This window comes from Platichthys flesus, chromosome 11 (assembly GCF_949316205.1).
Source record: "Platichthys flesus chromosome 11, fPlaFle2.1, whole genome shotgun sequence".
Classification (NCBI taxonomy): Eukaryota; Metazoa; Chordata; class Actinopteri; order Pleuronectiformes; family Pleuronectidae; genus Platichthys; species Platichthys flesus.
This window is the reverse complement of record NC_084955.1, coordinates 12,242,079-12,261,722: the sequence shown is the minus strand read 5'-3', so window position 1 is coordinate 12,261,722 and position 19,644 is coordinate 12,242,079. Positions and strand designations below refer to the sequence as shown.

Genomic DNA, 19,644 nt, shown 5'->3' with positions numbered 1-19,644 from the left:
TAAACAAATCTTTCATTTCTTTTTTCGTCCTGTGAGACAGGACTATTGATTTGAGTCTGAAGCGCCTTCTTTGAAACCTTTGATTCAAGAGAGCACTCCTACACAACTGTTTACCTACAAAATCCAAACATTTATTCTTTCAGAATTTCTGTTCCCACTTTCTTGGAAAATACAGATTATGCATTTAGGTTAAATGTTATTCTCAATCCCACTGTTGGAATACTTTTTAACTAGTTACTACTACATTTGGTTAAATTGGACAGGTCATCCTTATAGGGCACAGATTCATGGGTGTTTTCCCTCTTTAGAGAAGTGGGAGAAATACACTTTAATACAGTAAATGGACAAATCAGCACTGGGTGTTTCTTCTTCATTCATGAGTTTGTCCTACTCTGATTGTTAAATATCTAAACACCTCAAACTGAGTTATTCCTTCAAACTTCCAAAGCTTTAGTGCTGTGTGCATGAAACCAAGCACAGTGATCATTCACTGAGTATTTACTGGTTTAACGATGCAGTGGTGGTTTGTTCCTGCAGACATCACCTCACAGCTTTTGGCTCTCTCAAGGCATGCTCTCCCCGGTTAACTTTATGATCTTTTCTGTGTTGGAAGTCTCTATTTGAGCTTTCTCTTGTAAAGAAAGAGAAATAGAGATCTGGCACGTTTTCCCTCTTCCCAAACATTTTATGTGAATGTCTTTATATTTATCCGTGCTGAGTCTTCTGTGAGGATTGGTCCCGGTTTGTGTGTTTTCCTCCTGTAAGAGAGAGACGCAGAGTCCAAGACAGTTTTTTCTACCTCCAAAGCCACAACCCGACAGCTGGAAAAGTGTCTGTCAGTGCGGTTTGAGAGGTTTAACTCTTTGGGGTCGTTGGTTTTTATTTCTCCTGATATAAGGTAACCTCTTCTCTCTGACTTTTTTTCCCCCCCAACTCCCTGTGTTCCCCTCCCTCCGTCTCCTCGTCTTCCTCACTGAAGTTCAACAGGACTATGGGAATGATTACTGAGGAGCATTCTCCAACAATTCTCCAACCTCCTTCCTCCTCCTCCTCCTCTGCTCATCTCCTTCCCTCCCTCACTCTGTGGCCTGTGCATCATATTGAAAAATGACAAATTCAATGATTCTCTCAAGATGTCTTGGGATAGATAATTACTCCTGGCCCCAGTGTTTACCCTCTAATCCCTGCAGCAGTGGGTTTTTCTCATTTTCACCCATTACTTTTACATATACTTTTTTGCAGGAGTAGTGAAATCATCAGGAATTGTTTAGGGCAGCGAATGACAGTTTATTCCTTCTTAATAGAGAAAGTATTGTTTAGCAACTGTTACACCAAGCTTGGTTCACATGCAAGTTTTCAGACAAATACATTTTCTTTTAAGCCCATCTATTAAAATATGATAGATTTCCACCATCAGCTGAATTTCTTGATGGAACCGTTAAGCTGCTTGTTTCATCCTCATGAGACAAAAATAGATGAGCTTACTTCCCAAACAATCCACTGCTGTGAGGACGAGCACCACCGGAGATCTGTCAACAAATACTCGTGCACACAATGCTTTGCTGCCTCCTCTTCACCCCCGCTTCAAGCTCAAATCTCCTCAAAGCTAATCTCAGCTAAATACTGATGAATTGCTTTGATGCTGGTCGGCTGCATCCATCACTAACCAACCTCTTCTATCTGTGCATCTCTTATACTGGAAGCTGGAAATCTAAATTTTAGCCCTAACCCAACTCAGATGGGATGTTTTCATTTGTGGGAAATGATCACATCTGGACACTATGTGATGAACACATAATGTTCCTCTGATTTCATTAACCGACTTCCTTACTAAGCCGATCTTTTGGACGTTATCTTAGCGTCCCGAGGTCAATGATACAAGATCATAATCCTTAGCAGCTTAAAATAGTTAAAACCTGCTGTGTAGTTCAATTTTCAACCTGTGCATGCTCCCCTTCCCTGCTGTGCTCCTCAAACTGACCCCACCTATTCCCACCACCCAGTCCAACCCCTGCGTCACGCTGGCTACAATCCCCCTTACAACAACGACCAAGGAGGCGAGGAGGAAGAGGAGGAGGGAGAAGAAGACGAAGCGCAGGACCCCTACTACCATCGTGTTTACCCCCCTCAGTACTACCCCCAGCAGCCTCCCCCATCAGTGCACGATCCCCGCGGGTACCACTCGGGCCCCGCCCGCTCCGAGGATGTGGAGCTGAGGTCGCCGGGCGTCGTGAGGAGGTTTTCACGGGACGTCGTCGTCATGGAGGAGAGCAAGGAGGGAGGACTTTAGAAGGAAGGATGGACTCACCTGAAGTGCTTGAGCCCTGCACGCCACAACATACACACACACACACACACACAAACACACACACACACACACACACTCGCTTTTATACAAACACACGGAAACAAATCAGACACTGACATACACATGTACGGGATGGGTGTCATGCCACGTTCCAAAACTGAAAAAGAAAGGTTGAAACTTGAGATCTGATTAAAATAAATGTTTTGTGTGGCTGAAATTAACTTTTGAGGCTGTGCATGTTTCTATAGGCATTATTTTGTATTTGAGTTTTCCTCTTCAATCAAGTTTGTTTGTCCAGTACAATCAACAGTTCTTTCCCCAGGTTCGGAACCTTGTAAATGCATCTGATCTGAAAACTGGAGCACATACGTTGGAAAAACTGAAACGTTGAGACTTGAGTTGAAAAGGGCAAATCTTTATTTTGAAACGAATGTACACTCGCACTCTTATAGCGGTCTGTTAACTTATTTTGTTCCAAAAATGTATCCCACACCTTTACAAGATAGTGAAACTGATGATATTTGGCCCTGTTGTCCTGCACCTCTAATCTGGAAAAAAAAAAAAGGATCCTTGATGCAAACCCTGAGTTTCAACCTTTCGAAGCCTTTTCTTCTCAGTTTTGGAAGATGATATGGGATCTGCACACATGCACATCTGACCCCCTTCTGAACCTGGGGTTAGAAGCCCCCCCCCCCCTCCCTGTGTGGTTCTCCAGCAGGCGAGACAGTGTAAATAGCTCTGTGGACTCTTGTACGATATCTGTAAAAACACGGGGTCTGAAAAGTGCCTGATCTATGTTAGCATCATCCAGTGGTAATGCAAAGGTAAGACCTGATTCCTGCCATCTTACATCTGATTCCAGGACTCAACCCTTCATGGTTTGTCTTTTATGTTGTGTGAAGCCGCATGTCTCCTTTGAGCCAATCAGTGAGTGTGTAACTGGACATGTGCATCTCGTTTCGGTTTCATGCAACTAGAAATATTATTTTACAACCCACACCTTTGAGGATGTTGGGCTGGCGACATTTGTACAGGCTGCTTTTTATAAAACGATGAATTATGTTTCAATCGCTTATTTCAATGTGTTAAAGGAATATTGAAATGGGTTTTTTAAGTGATTTCTCCATTACAGTATTGTGTTGAGTTTTGCTTATTTGGGCTGAAATACTATGGGAATGAATCCACTAAAATGAAAGGCAGAGCATCATATTTCTGTTAATTTACCTTAACACTGTGGAAAACAAATCTCTTTTAAATTATTTTCATTCAGAGAAAATCTGCCCCCCCGTTACATTTTGTGCAGCCATATCTGTTACTATGTCTGTTCTGGGTTTTGATCGTCAGACTCGTTGGGATTTAAAAGGACAAATCAGCATCGTTTGTGTCTTGTGTTGCTTTGTTTATTGTTCTTATGCAAAGTTGGGCCTGTTCACTGTGGAAACTGTTTTCTCACCTGGATCCAGTAAAAGACTCAACCATCAGTGTCACCTCTGTCCCTCCTGCACCGCAGCCTGCGAAAAACGAGCACTGAAGCAAAAGTTCAGCTGTGAACTGGCCCCGGTCTATTTGGACATTTAAACTGTGGAACTGACACAGTCTTAATAAGGAATGTGTCTCACCAACATGCCCCTTATTTATTTTGTATTTTGTTTGCTTTTATAACCAATAAATCTGTAATGAGACTCCAACTTTGTGTTTAAGGTTGATTGTTTAAAAAACATTACAAGAGTGTTTTAATTAAATTGTTTATTAGCCTATTTTACAATGCAAATAAGAAGAACCAATATTTATGCGACAACAGCATGGAAATCTTTACCACAGTGAGGAAAACGAAAAAGAGGACTGAATGTTGTCATGGTAACACATTAATTGGGTTTGCTTGTAAAGCCACAACCCTTCGAAAAGCAGGATCGGATCCATTTCATGGTTCTATAATCACAGAAAAACCCACAGAATCGGACTTTCTCTGATCAGAGCCGACCGGGGAAATCTCAGGCTGATTATTCAGGCCTGAAGACCAAGAAAAGTGACAAATGTTTGTGTTGATGTTACGATTTAGTAAAGTCCAGTTGCTCTTTAAAGAAGAAGCCAGAACGGCTGCTGGTGAAATGATTCACCTGAACAGAGGAAATCAGTGTGTTTGTGTGTTTGGATCTAACTATCAGAATCCTGGTTCGGTCATTTACCCTTACTAAATAAATGTGAGGAAACTGGTAGTGTCCAGTGAGACGTTAATGTGAAGATCTTCAAGTCTGCTCGGGCGGCTTTGATTTCATTTCATCTTGTAGTCTTGAGGTCTGTGGAGAACAATAAACACAGGACAACACATTAGTATGGGGGGGGGGGGGGGGGGTTAAAGTCTCGCAAAAGACGCAATTACGAGGAAGAACATGGAGAGAAAGTGACGGACGAGAAAGACGACAGATCCTATCGTTTTCTCTCTTCAAAATGAGACCAGACGCAGCATCCTCTTTGTGTTGCTTCCCTTTAATTTCGAGCAGAGATTACAGAGGACAGATATTATCACAGCGAGCTGTATATTAGTTTTGATACAAAGTAGAAAAAGTATTATCGAGTGTAATCGCCCCGTTATCAACTCCAGCCGTGTGTTTATGTTGTCGATGCTCTCGTCCAAGTACGTGTGTGTAATAGACCTGACGGAGAGGGATAGTTGTGTTGATACTCATAACTTCAAAGGTCTGTTTAAGGGTTGAGACTTGTTTTCCTCTGTGTGCGTGTGTGTGTGTGTGCGTGGGGGGGGGGGGGGGGGGTCCAATAATCTTACCATCAAAAAATAATAACATTTCCCTCCTGCTCCAAGGTTTTTCTGAGAGAATATTAACTGTGTTTAATAAAGGGCAAGGGTTTTATCGCCCTGAACGACCTCCACTCCGACTCCCCTCCCACACACACACATGTTTGATCAGTAAAATGAATAAGACAGAGTGAGAGGGACGCCCGTCTCTTAAATAAACCAGGATTGGCTTGACCTTGACAACCACACAGTGACAGGCCTGAGCAGGCGCACTGATTGGCTGAGAAGATTGGATCAGTAAACAATAAGAAGTGGATCATTTATCACTGTGCACACATACACAGACAATGCTGAACGCTTTGTACACATCTGTCCAAGGCGCACAACCACGGAGGACAGTAACTGAGTGAACACAACAATCTCTGGATCAGAGACCTCTGGGAATTCAGCAGTTTCACTGAATTTATAAAGTTGTTTCACTTCATTTTGGGTGAAAAGCTTCTTCCTGAACTTGACAATTGCCCAAATGTTGTTGTCCTAATGTCCTGGTAATTATTGTATAACCCAAAGGTGTTTCTAAGCCTAGATGATTGATTACACACACTTAGCAGTCTAATGTAGTCCTGTATCCCCCCCCAACCAGGCCCAACAGTTCCCTTAAATTAAATCAAGCTGCCCCTGAATGTCACACACTCATCAATATCAGTTCCCTGAATTTTCCCTCTTTCAAATCAAGATCCATGAATTATTCTCTGAGAAATCAGAGAGAATGTTGAACATCTCGCAATGGCAAAAGAAAGTGGAAACAAAATATATTCTGCATCCACACCAAAATTGTATGAGTTATTTGATACAGGGACATATCTTCCAAAACACAACTGAAGACAGGTTCCTACATCAGCTGGTGGTCACTAACATCTACTGGTTGTTGTTAACTTAAATTGTACAGAAGGGATATTCAACATCTTGTCCTATATTCTAAACGTTGACCCACAACCATTCTTCCACCAGTGTGGTAATCCACCAAGTACTTTTTGTATATTTCTTCTTACATACAAACAAACAAACAACCAGACAGACAGACGGATGAAAACATAACCTCCTTGGCAGATGTAATGAAACTGAGCCTTCATGTAGATACGCTTCATTAAGGGTCTGTTATGACTGCATTTGTTTCAGCTATATTTAGAATACAAACATATTATGTATCTAATGTGGTGTAGCGTAAAGAGCACATTCACATGTGACACATTAAGAAACATTAAAAAGTTGCACGGTTGTGTCTCAGAGTCTTGTTAAGTGGCTACTGATTGCTGGAGACTGATATAATTACAACAGAGCATTAAAAATTATAATGCAATATATTAACGCTGCCAAGTGAGGTGAGCCACAAGGCAGCACTTGAATTTACTGCTTGATTTTTTTTTTACGAGCTCACCAACAGTCACAATCTGTCAGTAATTAAATTAAGACTTTATATATGTAAAAGGTTTGAGCCGCAGATTCCACAGATGAAGATCAGTGGCTCTAACCAGGATAAGCAGCTGGAAGACGGACCAAAGGTTGGACCGAGAATTTTCGGAAAAATCTTATTTTATTCATTTTATTCAAAATCACAAATCCAATCACATTTGTCAAGCAAGATTTTCTATATTTGTATTACCTCCCCTAGAGGTTATGTTTTAATTGGCATCTGTTTATTAGTTAAGAGGATTCTTTAAAAAACGCTGAACCGATTTACATGACATTTTGTGGAGGGGTGGGACCAGAACAAAGAAGAACCAGAAGGTTTTTTTTCCTCCACTTTCTTGAACATGTCGTTAACCTTAGAAGAAGTTTATGCTCGCAGAGTGCCTTTCTAGTTATAAATGCATTATCTCTTTTCTTGGAAGACATTAGGCCTTTACACAGCCAGGGAACCTGCTTCTCACTATGTAAATGACAAGTATAAACAAAGCAGTATGTACTAGGCTATATGATCCAACACAACATCATAAACCTTTTTCTGCTGCCGTCTCATAAATTAAACTTTTCAAACAGGAACGGAGTCGTGTTTATTTATCGCTCGCTCACACTATAAATACTGAGGTGCAACCGACAACGTGCTGGTGACGGTAAAACATGAGTGATTCACTGTTTTAAGTAACGCTCAGCAGTGGCATGTCGTCATTTATCTGACTCATTTAGCTTCTTATTTCCCAATGACACACTCATTAGATTAGACTGATTAACTGATTAGATCAGTTTACAGGGCTATCCCGTCTTCCGGGTCACCACATGGTGTTGAAGCTCTGCCATTTGTTGCCACAGCAAAGGTAGCTCTTGGTTACATGTGGCAAATCACCCTGATGATGCAAACTGCTGATTTAAAGTCATGTAAAAATGAGATTTGAGGGATCGACTCAAGGTCCCAATTCAAATCAAATGTATCATGTCGCCCTACATTGATGAATGCTAATGCTTAGCAGGTGGATCGCAGCAGGCTCTCGGGTGACCCTTCGGAATGATGTTTACAACGTGGGAGTCCAAAGAAATGCAACATGGACGACTTTATCATGACAGCAAACTGCAGGTCACAGTGTCAGTCTAATCTGCAACCAGCAAACGTTTCACTCAGAAAAGCCATGAATATGATTAAGTCAAATAACAAGATGCTCTCCCACACACACCAACACACACACAACACACACTCACACAGCATGTCCACATAGTCAGGGAGTGGAGGAGCAGCCAACTCTCCATACATGCGTTTGTGACATTTCATTATTTAAATTCACAGGTTTGGCACAGCATCTAGACCAGGGGACCTGATACAAAGTGTGTGTTGAACAATAGAGCCTCTGTAGAGAAGCAGCTGATTGGCCTGTGATGTCAGGGTTTCTGCAGGACTTCTTTACGACCATAATCAATCAAATTTAAGTCTTATGCTGCGTACGACAGATAAGAAGGAATATCAGCATCCCAGAATTACATACACTTCCACATAATTGAAGATAAGGTGAAGCAGCCGAGTAGAGAATTAACTTCAATATATCACGTTAGCTCTCAGACAGAGACAGCAGGTGTCCATAGTCTCTCTCACAGCCGAGTTTTCTTACAGAGCTAAGAGGTTGATTCAGTTATCAGCTCCATGTTAGGTTTCCTAGTGTGTGCTAATAATGAATAATGTTGAGAAAGAACTACAACACACAGAGTTATAACAAACTATGCATACCACCAAACAATACAAAAAATGTAAGCTTGAGAGGAGATAAACTGTTTAAAAATGTATGCAGACTTGGTGAAACATGTCGTATATTACATTAAATCCTATGACTGAATCTAAGCAGTGAATTCTGAACCCTAGGATGCGATTCCCATGAACCAGGAGCCTACACTCCAACAGGCCGTCCTTATTGTCTGTGCCTCACGTCACAATCGCACTTTGTTGGCTGACAATCACTCACACCACATCCACATGTGTCTGTACTTATAATGAAGAATGTGCGTCTTATTTTTCTCCTGCACACAGGGAAAGTGAAAACAGGGAGGATGGGTTTTGAATTGGACCTATTCATGCATGCGTTGCTCAATAAGAGGATGAAAACAATGCGCTCTGCAGCACAGAAGAGGTCTGAGGAGTGGGCGAGTGCACCCCCCCTATTCATTAACATAAAGATTGCACTGTCCTGGTTAATTATCAGTGACATGACAACTACTGTGACTCTCCTCTATAGTCACGTCTTTGAAATCAAAATAAATCACATCTGAGAGAGCAAATAAATGAAAACAACACTTTGTCTGAGTCTTTATATAATCTGTGGATTTTTGAGCCTGTCATTCCTCCAAACACAAGATACGAAAATGTATGTTTATCTCAGACCTTTTTTCTACTGCCTTAAAAGAGTATTTGAACACATCATTTATTTTTATAGATAACTGCCCGACCAGCCGCTTTATTCCAAACAAGAATGAATCACAGAGGAAGGTTGGTAGGAACATCAAAGACGGAAACAAGAAGCAGCACTGTGAGAAGGAGCTCAATTCAACATCGCCCCCTATCGGCTGTACCCCGCTAGTACATGATACAAAAACATGGCTGTGTATGACGGTATTGAAAGGGCAGAAGGATGGGGGAAGGATTCCAAAGTAAAGGTCTATCGGAAGTATGTCATGCAATTAAAAAAAGAAGGTTGAAAGACGTAATTAGTATTTAATATAGGTATTTACTAAGGCAAAAGTATTATTTTATCAGATTACTTGATGGAATAATTGATAGAATATTCGATTACTAAAATAAGAACTAGAGGTTTAGCCCTAATGTAATACGCAGTAAATGCATGAACACCAAAAGATCTTTAACACTGGAGACAAGAATAAAGACAATGAGTCACCAGTTAATCCAGCGAGGGCCGTTGTTTCATCTCCCCTTGTATTTGTGTTTGTGCGCTGTGTCACCTACACATGCGCTGTGTGCGGTGTCTGCATTCACTCGAATGTTGTGTTTGAGGGCGGACTGGACGTGTGTGTGTGTGTTCCTACGTACGGTGTCCACAGCCTGGGGAAGGCGCCGATCTCCTCCTCCGTGTACTCGTTGAGTTTCTTGGGGATCTTTCTGGGCTGAGGCAGCTCCTCCGTCAGGTTGGCTCGGATGTCCTCTGGCAGCTCCTGGTGGGGGGTGGGGAGAGGAGGCGGGACACCAGATTAAAGAAGAAAGGAAAATGGATGAAATAAAGAATTGAAAGGAGGTGACATTAAGATGTTACGATTAACGCCATTAATAGAAGCAGCTAAAATATTCTACAGAGAGTCCATCACTCTCCAAGCTTCACAGACAGTCCCTCTCATTAATATTCATTAAAGGTGCATGTGAGGCGACGGATTCATAAGGGAGCCGGCAAATAGTTCTGAATAAAAGAGTTTCAAGAATACCCTCTTGCACCATCTACCCACAGCTTTAAACTATCTACACTGCTCTGAGTTGCAGAAGCAGTTTTTCACATGGCTCAGAAAGTCCAGGTGGTTGTATATAGAGATGTACACTACAGAACATCAGTTCTTATATCAAGACCAGTCCAGACCAAAATAACATGATAGTTATATGGACTGACGTGGATAGTAATGCCATCCAGCTCCTTTTGGACTTGTCATTCCGTTAATTAAGAGCCTGTCTAGTACTTTTTTTGTTTTAGTTCTCTTCAGAAGCTGTGATGTTTGACACTTGTGGTTCTTTCCAATGCAACTTTAAAATAATTAAACAATTACTTCTACGGAGTAATGAAAGTCTATATACTACAGAGATCATTATTCACAATGATCTTTTAACTAAGAAGACAAAGTTAGACACACTTTGAGAAATGCCTCAAAAGTAACATTTTTGATAAATCTAGTCAGAACTGAATTTAGGCTCAAGCCCCCGTCCTCCTCCAGCAGCCATTGGTTCGGCTCTGACGCCCCATTGCTGAATCCCCTCCCTATTCTCTTAAACTGTCCTGTCAATAAAGATGAAATGCCTAAAGAATGATCTTCAAGAAACTGTATTCAAAGATTTTGCTTTCTGAGGGAAACGGTACATCCTGTGATTGCAGAAAATAAAAGAAAACCTTGATAAAAAAAAAAACAGCAGATTTAGTCAGAGAGCAAGATTAGCTTTCATTTGTTTTCATGTCTCTGTCATTTTAGTCCAATATTCACTCTCCTGTCAGCTCTGTTTGTTTTTCCTCTTTATGAGTTCCTGAAAAAGATCTGGCTCTTAGCTCTTAGCTCAGCTTAAGGCTCCACAATTATCATTTGTCATCTGGTGCCGATCAGGGTACATGTGGCTGGTTTATCAGAGAAAGCTGAAAACATCTGCCTGCAGCATCTGGACACAAGGAGCAGTGGGAATGAACCGCGTCTGTAAACTGTGACTTCTGAACACCAACAATGAGCCGAACGATGCCAAAAAGCTCGGTGGAGGTGAGGGGAACTGATGGGTCAGCTGATAACTCTATGCTTCATCACCACTGAGGATCATGACACAGTTATTTGACCCTTTGCTAATATCAAACTGAATTGTGCAGCAGTTAAAACAGCCACAGCAGCTGGGAAAAGAAAACATGAAGAAACCAACTCATGTTCTACTACAGCGAAAACAGTTTATATATTAGTGAATGATAATTAACTATAAAAGGTGAAGCAACCGAAATAAAGAAAACCTTGACATGAGAGAAAGTTGAGAGCATAAGATAAAACTGGGCTCATCTGTTTGAGCCTCTTTATGCAAAATAACAGCGATGCATTTTATGTGTATTATTACATTTATTAAGCCTGGAAGTTTGATTGGAAGAGAGAAGTATCTGTACAGTGTTCTGAGAGAGAAAAGGGAACCTGGACTTACATCCTCAGGAAAGATGTGTAGTCGCTGCATCATGGTGCGACGCTGTAGATTCTTAGGCAGCATGCCGTAAACAGCCAACTTCACAATCTGGTGAGAAAGATTGGAACACAGTCAACTCCTTAGTTTCTCGTAAAACAGTATCTACGGTAACCTCACACAAGTTTTCCTGTATTTTTCTTGTTTTTTAATGTGAGGCTGGCTGCTAAGGATGTGAATTTGAACTTGGACTGAGCTATTGTTGGGCCGATTATATGTTGGACTGAGATGCTGGACAGAGACAGCACTGACAAATTCTTCATCTGTCAAATTCCATTTCTCACTCCAACCCTCCACAATTCACTTTTAACTAAACCACCAGCAGGACACACATCTGCGGTCAGAGGCTGAACTTCAACCTGCAGCAGCAAAGAGCCAACAGCCGAGTGCACGTCTCTCCTGGTTTACTAAAATGCAGATCGGGCACCAGTTCAGGTCATTCAGCTACTTTTAGTGGTTCCCAAGTAAGATGAGCACCTTTCTGGTATTTTTCCCATCAGACCTAACACTGCCAATCCATTTGTTCGTTGCTTGGTTTGTGTGTTTGTTTCCACAAAACTTGGAGGGGAGCTGCAGTAAGAGGCAGGGAAGAACCCATCCAGATCCATATCAGGGACAGATTCAGGATTTTTTCCCATCATCTTTAACATTGAAAGAAAGAGCGTGTTTTTGCTCTTGAACTGAATTGCATCTAATGTGTCTCTATAAGTGAGTTAAACCTAACTGATATGAAACAGGCTGTTTTATTACCACTTTCAAGGAGGTTATGTTTTCACCCCGACCATTTGTGCATTCATTTCTATGGTGATTGATAAATGATTACAAACCAACAGAATGGATTAGCAGGAAGCTTAGAGGAAGGGTGTGGTGTGGGTCATGGAAGACGCTATTAAACTGGTGGCGCGCGCAGGACTTTTATTTCTACTTTCTTTAATATTTCGAGATTTTGTATTTTTGACCTTTTTCTTGAGAAAGATTCTTGGATCTCTAGGAAAGTCGGGCATATTTAGGGAAGTGATATCTGGTGCAGGTTGATTGAATTTAAGCAGACTGTTGGTGGAGGTGTCAGTGCCACTGCAGTTATCTCTCAGGATGGCAATATTATTATGATATTGGATATTTATCAAAGTGGTTTGCCAGATACAGTTTTTAGGTCACATCCAGGTCTAAATTTAGTTTTATCTGTGTGTAATACGTCAAACTCTGCCATTCCTGTAACACAGTGAAATATGCAACAAACTAAAACTGCAGGAATTATCCCTGAGCTGACATTCTCATACTGAGATTCACCAGACACCAACGCCTCAGCTGTAAATCCACTGCTGTTTAATCCCTGTCCTCTGCACTTCACATAGACGTGCACCAGCAGCACTTACAGTATGAAGGAAGGGATAAATGTCAAACCATGACGTGCCTACTCTGAAAAGAGCATGTGGCAGACACAGAAATTATATTAATCTCCCAGAATGTGGGTTAAAATCCTACATACAGTAGAACAGAAATCCACAGTGTACGGTGTGAAGGCTTCCGCATTTCTGTGATTTTGCTAGATTTTCTGAAGGTAAGAAACCATTGAGGGAGACTTACAGCTTGTGGGTCTTTTTGATGCAACTGGGCAGCTGTGAGTTGTTTGAATCCACCTGGATACCTTTAGAAAAAAAATGGATAAGTCTCTGTTGTGTTGACAATCGCTTTAACATCCCCAACACGCTCTATTCCACTAACAGTAAATATATAGGCATGTATGTATAAAAATAAAGGCATGCAGATACCAGACATTAGGAGGAATAAGATTCTCTACTAAACACAATTAATTTAAGAGCAATTTGTTACATCTGCACTTCTAATGAAATATTTCCTTACTCTTAAACAGTTGGAATTTATTGTGGTGAAATTGGTAATTCATAATCTTCAGCTTTCAAAGGATAATTGAGAAGAAAATGATGTCCTCACTATGGGCCACTTTAAAGTGTTACAAAAAACAACTCATCCCTCTAATGTCTAATGTAAATCCATGAAGTGCCATGCAGGGAAAATCGAATTCTTATTTGTTAAACAGTTAAGCAGTTTAACAGCTTTTCACAACTCCAACTCCAGAATATAGACTCAACATGACTCAAATGCACCACAAAATATGAGATTGTGACAAGAGGCTACTAGGGCATTGTTTATATGTAAATTTTAACAGGTGATGTAGAATAAAAAGAGAAAAAAGGAAGAATAAAAGGTGGGGACTCACCCTGTGTGTGACGAGTAGACTTTCTGCTCCCATTTGTTTCCAGAGAACGCTATGTGTTTGGTGTTTATTACTATTACATGGTCTCCACAGTCACCTGCAAAGAGGAGCAAGGTCACTGTTATGCTAGAAATCATACGACCCTCAACAGTGTTTTCCCAGAGAGACAAAAATGTAGAGACAGACCTGAACTACCAATGATTACATAAAACAGCAGCTCATTTTTTGGTCCAGTTAATACTCATCTTCCAGAAAATAATGAATATCATGGTATATACAATATTTTATCAAGAACACAGCTGCCATATTTTTTAAGTTGATCCTCTGCTGCCATCATGTGGCCACTCAATGGAATAACCGTACACAGGGATGGCAGGGTGACAGCTCTTACTTACTGAGTGCATGGTAGATCGGTTTGTGTTTCCCCTGTAATCGAACTGAACACATGGTGGCGATCTTGCCAGGAGGCTGCATCTTGGCATCGATTATGAACCAGGAGCGGGCGAAGGTTGCCCATTGCTGAAAGCACAAAGTGAAAAGGAATTAGATGAATAAGCATGAGACAGGAACAGGTTTAATGGTTGGAAGCATGGAAGGGTTCCTAATGAAATTAATAAAGGCTTATTAAATATAGTTTAACTTTATGATGTTGCTATCATGCATACAGGCTCACTGCCCGGATGTACAGCTACACTGAAACACAACAGACCCATTAATATTATAAGTTAACGTCTGAATTTCCTGCTTATGTCAAAATGTCTACTGTTAGAAAGGCCAAAGACTGCGTTGTGGTGATTGAAGCCACTGACTGAGACTGTTGTTGTATTTCTCCTTTATTAAAGTGACTGCTCGGAAAGCTTACAACCGGAATATGTAACTAAAACCCCATATCCAATTAAAATAAACCCTAACAATTGTTTTGCAATTGGACACTCTTTTACAGGCCACACTAAACATCACCAGCACAAATTCCCTGCTGGTCAATCCCCCATTGTATCCTAACCTAAGTTAAAACACACACAGCTAAGTAGAAAATCATTTTGTGTTTATTTGCAATTCATTGTGTGTAACAAGCCAAACTATTATCTTAAATATAAATTCTAGTGCTGCAAATGATTCAAAAACGTAGGAAAATAAATCTGGTATGTTTCACAACAGAGACCAATCTCATATATTATTATGTCATAGATCATAACATCATGGAGTCAGTGAGAGTTTGCAAGAAGAGACAGAACAGGCGAAACCGAAACAGCCACAATCAACAGAGGGACAATTAAAAGTGTGTAAAGTGAAGCTGGAAGAATTGATGCTACATAAATGTAAATAATGGTGATTTGATTTAGGTTTAGTTTGTTTAGTGCAATTTGCATCAGTTAACTGATGATTAAACACTATGATGACTTTTGAAAGCTTCCCTCACTTTATATTTAGTGCCTAAAACTGTAATTAATGTATACTTCAGTCACATTTCATTGAAATGAGTAGCAGCCAGTTCACTGCACCATCATGTCCATACCCGAGTCATTCAGGATAAACACACACAGGTCTGAAAGGTTTGAGTCTATAGAAACAGGAAATGACTAATCTCGCAATATCCCATAATAACAATTCAGGTTGGGATATCACGATTTCACATTAACGTTACCAGTAATACTGGGTGCACAGTTATGACGTCTCTAGTGAAGAACAGCAGCTAGCTTGTTCCCAGCAGTGTGATTATCGACCAGCAGGACATTACAACCACGTAACGATTGAGACGTTAGGATGTGATTTGAGAATAAGATAGAATAAATATATAGTTTATTAAATCACCTGAGCAGATCTGGAGAAACTTGACATGTCGACGACTCTATCGGCTCATCCTTAAAATACTTGACCCTCAACGTGAGTAACGGTCCGCTTGATAAATCAGTTCGTGTTGAAACAGTTATATGATAATTTTCCGTTCCTATGTTGCAGCTTTGTGGTGCAGCGAAAATTAATAACATTTCATGGGTTGTATATTTCCTTTTTCTGCATCCATTATTCCAACAATGACATTTAAAAAATATATATTTTTTAATCATTTTTGAAATTACATAAAGTCTGTCGGATAGTAGTTTCCACCCGGAGCTATTTTGAAATCGCACTATGACGCAACTACCGCTTCCTTCTTACGGCAGAAAGAGAGCGGGGAAATTTGTCCCCGAAAGCAGCGACACAAATACATGAGTTTCCTCTTGTTTTATTCTCTGATAGAAAACCCACCAGTCAATAGAGACGATTTCAATCAATATTAATATGTCCACGTGTCTGAAGACGAGGAGTTTAGAGGAGGTGCAGGCCACGCTGCAGATCGCCAAACTGAAAGAGGAGGATCTACAGAAGACCATCCACTGTCTGTCGTTTGGAGAAAACGTCTCCTCTGCTGATTACTGCCTGTTGGAGCTGGACGAGACGCTGTATAAACACCTCGAGGCTGGACAACGGTAAAGTGGTGAGGGTGGGAACTCGTTCAGGAACCACTGGTCTCAGTAGTGGCATGACTGGTGAAGCTACTGATGCTGAATCTCTTCAATGTCCGAAATAGAAAGAAAATACGCTTCATAAGTGCTCAAAAGCTTAAAGATGTATATTCAACACACTTGGCTGACATGGCAGCAAATCACATTTCAATGGTTATTTAATTTACAGTGACTTTTAACACCAACAAAAACAATAATAACTCCTGGAGCCAGTTAAACTAACATCAGGTATTTCGTTTTCACTACTGCTCATCACTACAAAAGCTGATATGATGTTTTAGCTGTTGCTATCATGTTTATTCTTGTTTAACACAATTTATTTCATTGTTTTGGGGGACGGCTGTCCAGGGGGTAGAGCGGGTCATCCGCTAACAAGAAAGGGAGTAGTCTGATGCCCTGCTCTTTCTTTCTGCATGCCCATCAACTTTGGGCAAGACACTGAACTGCTTGCTCCTGAACAGTGTGTTATAGAATAAGTGTGTTTGTGAGTGAGTGATTGAATGTTGCTTTTACTCTAAAGCTCTTTGAGTGGTGGACAAGACAAAACAAACATTCCATTTAATTTCCTCCTTTTTGCAGTCTGGTGATTCGGGGGGATAAGGAGGAGCATGCTGTGCTCTGCAGTGGTGACACCACCTACGATCTTAAAATAGCCGACACCTCCAACGTCCTGCTGTTTTTGCCAGAATGCAAAACGATGGACCAACTCACCAACAGCCAGGAAAGCTCCCATGTGGTGCCCACTCAGGTATGGAAATCAAATCACGTAAATACACATGTGCACATAATGTGTGGTTGGATTTAAGACCTTGACGGTTTCCTGCCTCTGTTGTAGATCTGGGGATTTTGTAACAGCTACTGGGAACTGAGGAAGCGGCGTCCTAAACTGAAGAAACTGACAAAGCTGCTAATGGAGAATCCGTATGAGGGACCTGCTTTGGGGGGGCAGCTGGAGAACACAGAGAACAGGGTAAAACATATTAATTAAACAAAAAAATCCTGTAGGACTGAGTACATGCAGTTGGTAGAGGACATGTACTCTCTCTGTAGTAGCCATGTAAGTCTGTATCCTGTCCTTATTGAAAATGAATGGCTTTAACCATTTAAACCATACATTTGAGTTAAGGTGTCTATGAAGACTGCTGTTGCTTTCAAGTGTTATGTATTTCTTAGTAACAGTTTCCTGTCGTGTTCCTCTGTTGTCAGTACACAATGCCAGACCTGTTGGAGAGGATCCAGGCCAGTGAAGAGGAGATACAGACCCATTTAGAAACCATCCATGCCTGTCAGATCGATGGTAAACAGTGACCTCTGTTCATCATAGACATGAACACGTGTATGAATGGTAAAAACCTACCAGATGTGTGTTTATATCAGAGTGTCTTTCTTCCAGGTTCCTGGTGCATACTGGACTTTGATTATGAGATGAAGCTGCTCGGTCATGTGACCCAGCTGGTGGATTCTGAGTCGTGCCCTTCAACAAGGTTCCCCTTCAAACATGTCTGGAGGAGTTAGCCCCGCTGGAGCCAAAGTGAGTTAAGGCGCAGGATCCTCATGTTCACAACATGTAGACTCAGTAAATTCGATTTTTGGTTATAATAGACATTTATGAAAGCCAGTTTCCAACACTAATATTATCTTTCTTTTCACAGAGAGATGATCGAGCATTGCTTGAACTGCTATGGGAAACGTTATCTTGACATGGTACGATATAAATCTTTGTTGATTCAATTGACAGATCATAGGAATTTCATTAGTAAATTGTGATCTGAACCCAATCTGGAAGTACACTTCTGAACTCTGCTTTTCCTCTTTCTCCTGCACAGACAAAGTATTTTATGAATTGAACGAGGATAAAGTCTGTCGGGGCATCGCACTGATGCTGCTGCACAACGATGTCAAGTTCAACCTGAGGGAGTTTCAGGAGGTCTGGCAGCAGAGCGTCCCAGAGGGCATGAGCACCAGACTGGAGCAGCTGAAGGTTAGCCTGCACCCCGCTTGCACTGTGTACTGATATCTGAGTAGAGAAGGGGGGTGGAGTTTCCTATTTCTCTGTGTTTTTACATATTATACCTATTTTTCTACAAATTTTTGGCCCAAGCCTCAGAATCTTTGAAAGAGAAGAGATGATAATTTACAGAAAATCTCAATACTTTGAGTAAAGAGAAAGAATCGCCTCAACTTGCCCAATGAGATAATCTAAATGAATTGCATCTCCCCCTCTAAAGGAGCTTCATGTTGTCTTTGGTTAAAAAAAACATGCACCTCAGTCTGCATGTTTTACAAGGTTTAAATAAGTTGCCTTTATAATACATATAAATCCACTAACCTTACAGCTATGAGTGTTATGGCTTCTAGGAGTCAGGGATCTGTTAAAAAGACAGACTCTTGCTCTTATCTGAATCTTTTCAAAGAAGATAATGTTCTTTAAAGACAGTTTACATATTGTTTATTTCAATTTTCCAAATGCCTCATATCTAGAGTGAGGCAACATATCTCTGACCTATTAGGCCATTAGCGACCCGCTTCAGCTGTTTGTCTCTGTACTACTACTAGTCCCTCCCGATGGACCTTTTGAGAAACTGAACTGTGTGCTGATGGCTTTGTAAATCTTCCAGAGTGTTGCGCTGGTAGATCCGATACGTCCCGCCCACAGGACCATCTGCCTGCTGCGGGTGGACGATCTCCCAGAAGACACACTGCAGCGCTTCAACCAGCTCTTCACACTCAGAGAGAAATGGACAGAAGACGACATCACGCCCTACATTCAGTAGGTGTTATCCACTTAGAAATTGTTAACTTCCATTCAAGCGTATTGTGGTGTAATGGTTCACTTCTCCTTGTGCAGAGACCTGTGTGGAGAGAAACAGAGCACCGGAGCCCTCCTGACCAAGTACGCCCGCTCCTCAATGCAAAACGGGATCAAGGTGTTCAACTCCAGGAGACCTGTGGCCACATGAACGTGTCACATTGAAAATAAAGGCGGAATTCTACTCTCACTTTAAAATGCCTTTAGCATTGTAGATATTTATCAACCATCTCAAAGAGTTAATACAACTATCCTTCCCTAAAGTTCAAGTTTTTCCTCACAAAATCTAACTTTATTTTTGTTTTCTTGCCTGTAAAAAGACTGTAATATGCTGATAATAAAATTGTTTCTTACATTTGAAATATGAGTTATTATTTCTGTCTCATATTGTCTTTAACTAATTTGAGTTGGATTACCATATTTTCTTTTCCATTTCCGTCTTAGATTACGCAGCTGCTATGCTGGAGGTTGTCCTCAAGGGGAGCCCTGTGCTTAAAATGTATCCTCACACAGAGGTACAGAGGACACTGGCTGACATTAGCAGCTGGGTTGTCCTTCACTGCATCCATTAACAATTATTTGTATCACTGAGAACAACAAATAATTCACTGAATCAAGTTTCAGATGACTGGATCCCA

The 19,644-nt window shown here is 40.9% G+C and overlaps 3 protein-coding genes across 4 annotated transcripts in view; 2 read left to right on the top strand and 1 right to left on the bottom strand.

Moving 5' to 3' along the window:
• Positions 1-1,936, top strand: part of col14a1a (collagen, type XIV, alpha 1a) — a 127,902-nt gene extending 125,966 nt beyond the window's left edge. The window contains exon 48 of the mRNA XM_062398960.1: positions 980-1,936. Coding sequence (XP_062254944.1) covers positions 980-1,008 — 29 coding nt within the window. The 3' untranslated portion in view covers positions 1,009-1,936. The remainder of the gene's footprint in view (positions 1-979) is intronic.
• Positions 1,937-2,709: 773 nt separating this feature from the next.
• On the bottom strand, positions 2,710-17,152 carry mrpl13 (mitochondrial ribosomal protein L13). Of its 2 annotated transcripts, none has more exons than XM_062399502.1 (7): positions 17,022-17,152; positions 14,089-14,212; positions 13,697-13,790; positions 13,045-13,105; positions 11,422-11,508; positions 9,589-9,710; positions 2,710-4,605 (listed from the first exon to the last, which is right to left on the bottom strand). In XM_062399502.1, the coding sequence occupies exons 2-7, from the start codon at positions 14,165-14,167 to the stop codon at positions 4,581-4,583; spliced, it is 468 nt and encodes a 155-aa protein (XP_062255486.1). In that variant the 5' UTR covers positions 14,168-14,212; positions 17,022-17,152; the 3' UTR covers positions 2,710-4,580. The 2 variants fall into 2 exon arrangements, with proteins under 2 accessions (XP_062255486.1, XP_062255485.1); XM_062399501.1 differs by lacking the exon at positions 17,022-17,152 and adding an exon at positions 15,506-15,630.
• dscc1 (DNA replication and sister chromatid cohesion 1) lies at positions 15,852-19,586 on the top strand. The gene is given in 10 exon segments (XM_062399504.1): positions 15,852-16,161; positions 16,777-16,945; positions 17,033-17,167; positions 17,404-17,494; positions 17,591-17,665; positions 17,668-17,728; positions 17,850-17,897; positions 18,019-18,178; positions 18,816-18,967; positions 19,046-19,586. Coding segments are annotated over 10 exon segments (1,191 nt in total). The 5' UTR covers positions 15,852-15,973; the 3' UTR covers positions 19,158-19,586.
• Positions 19,587-19,644: the final 58 nt, after the last annotated feature.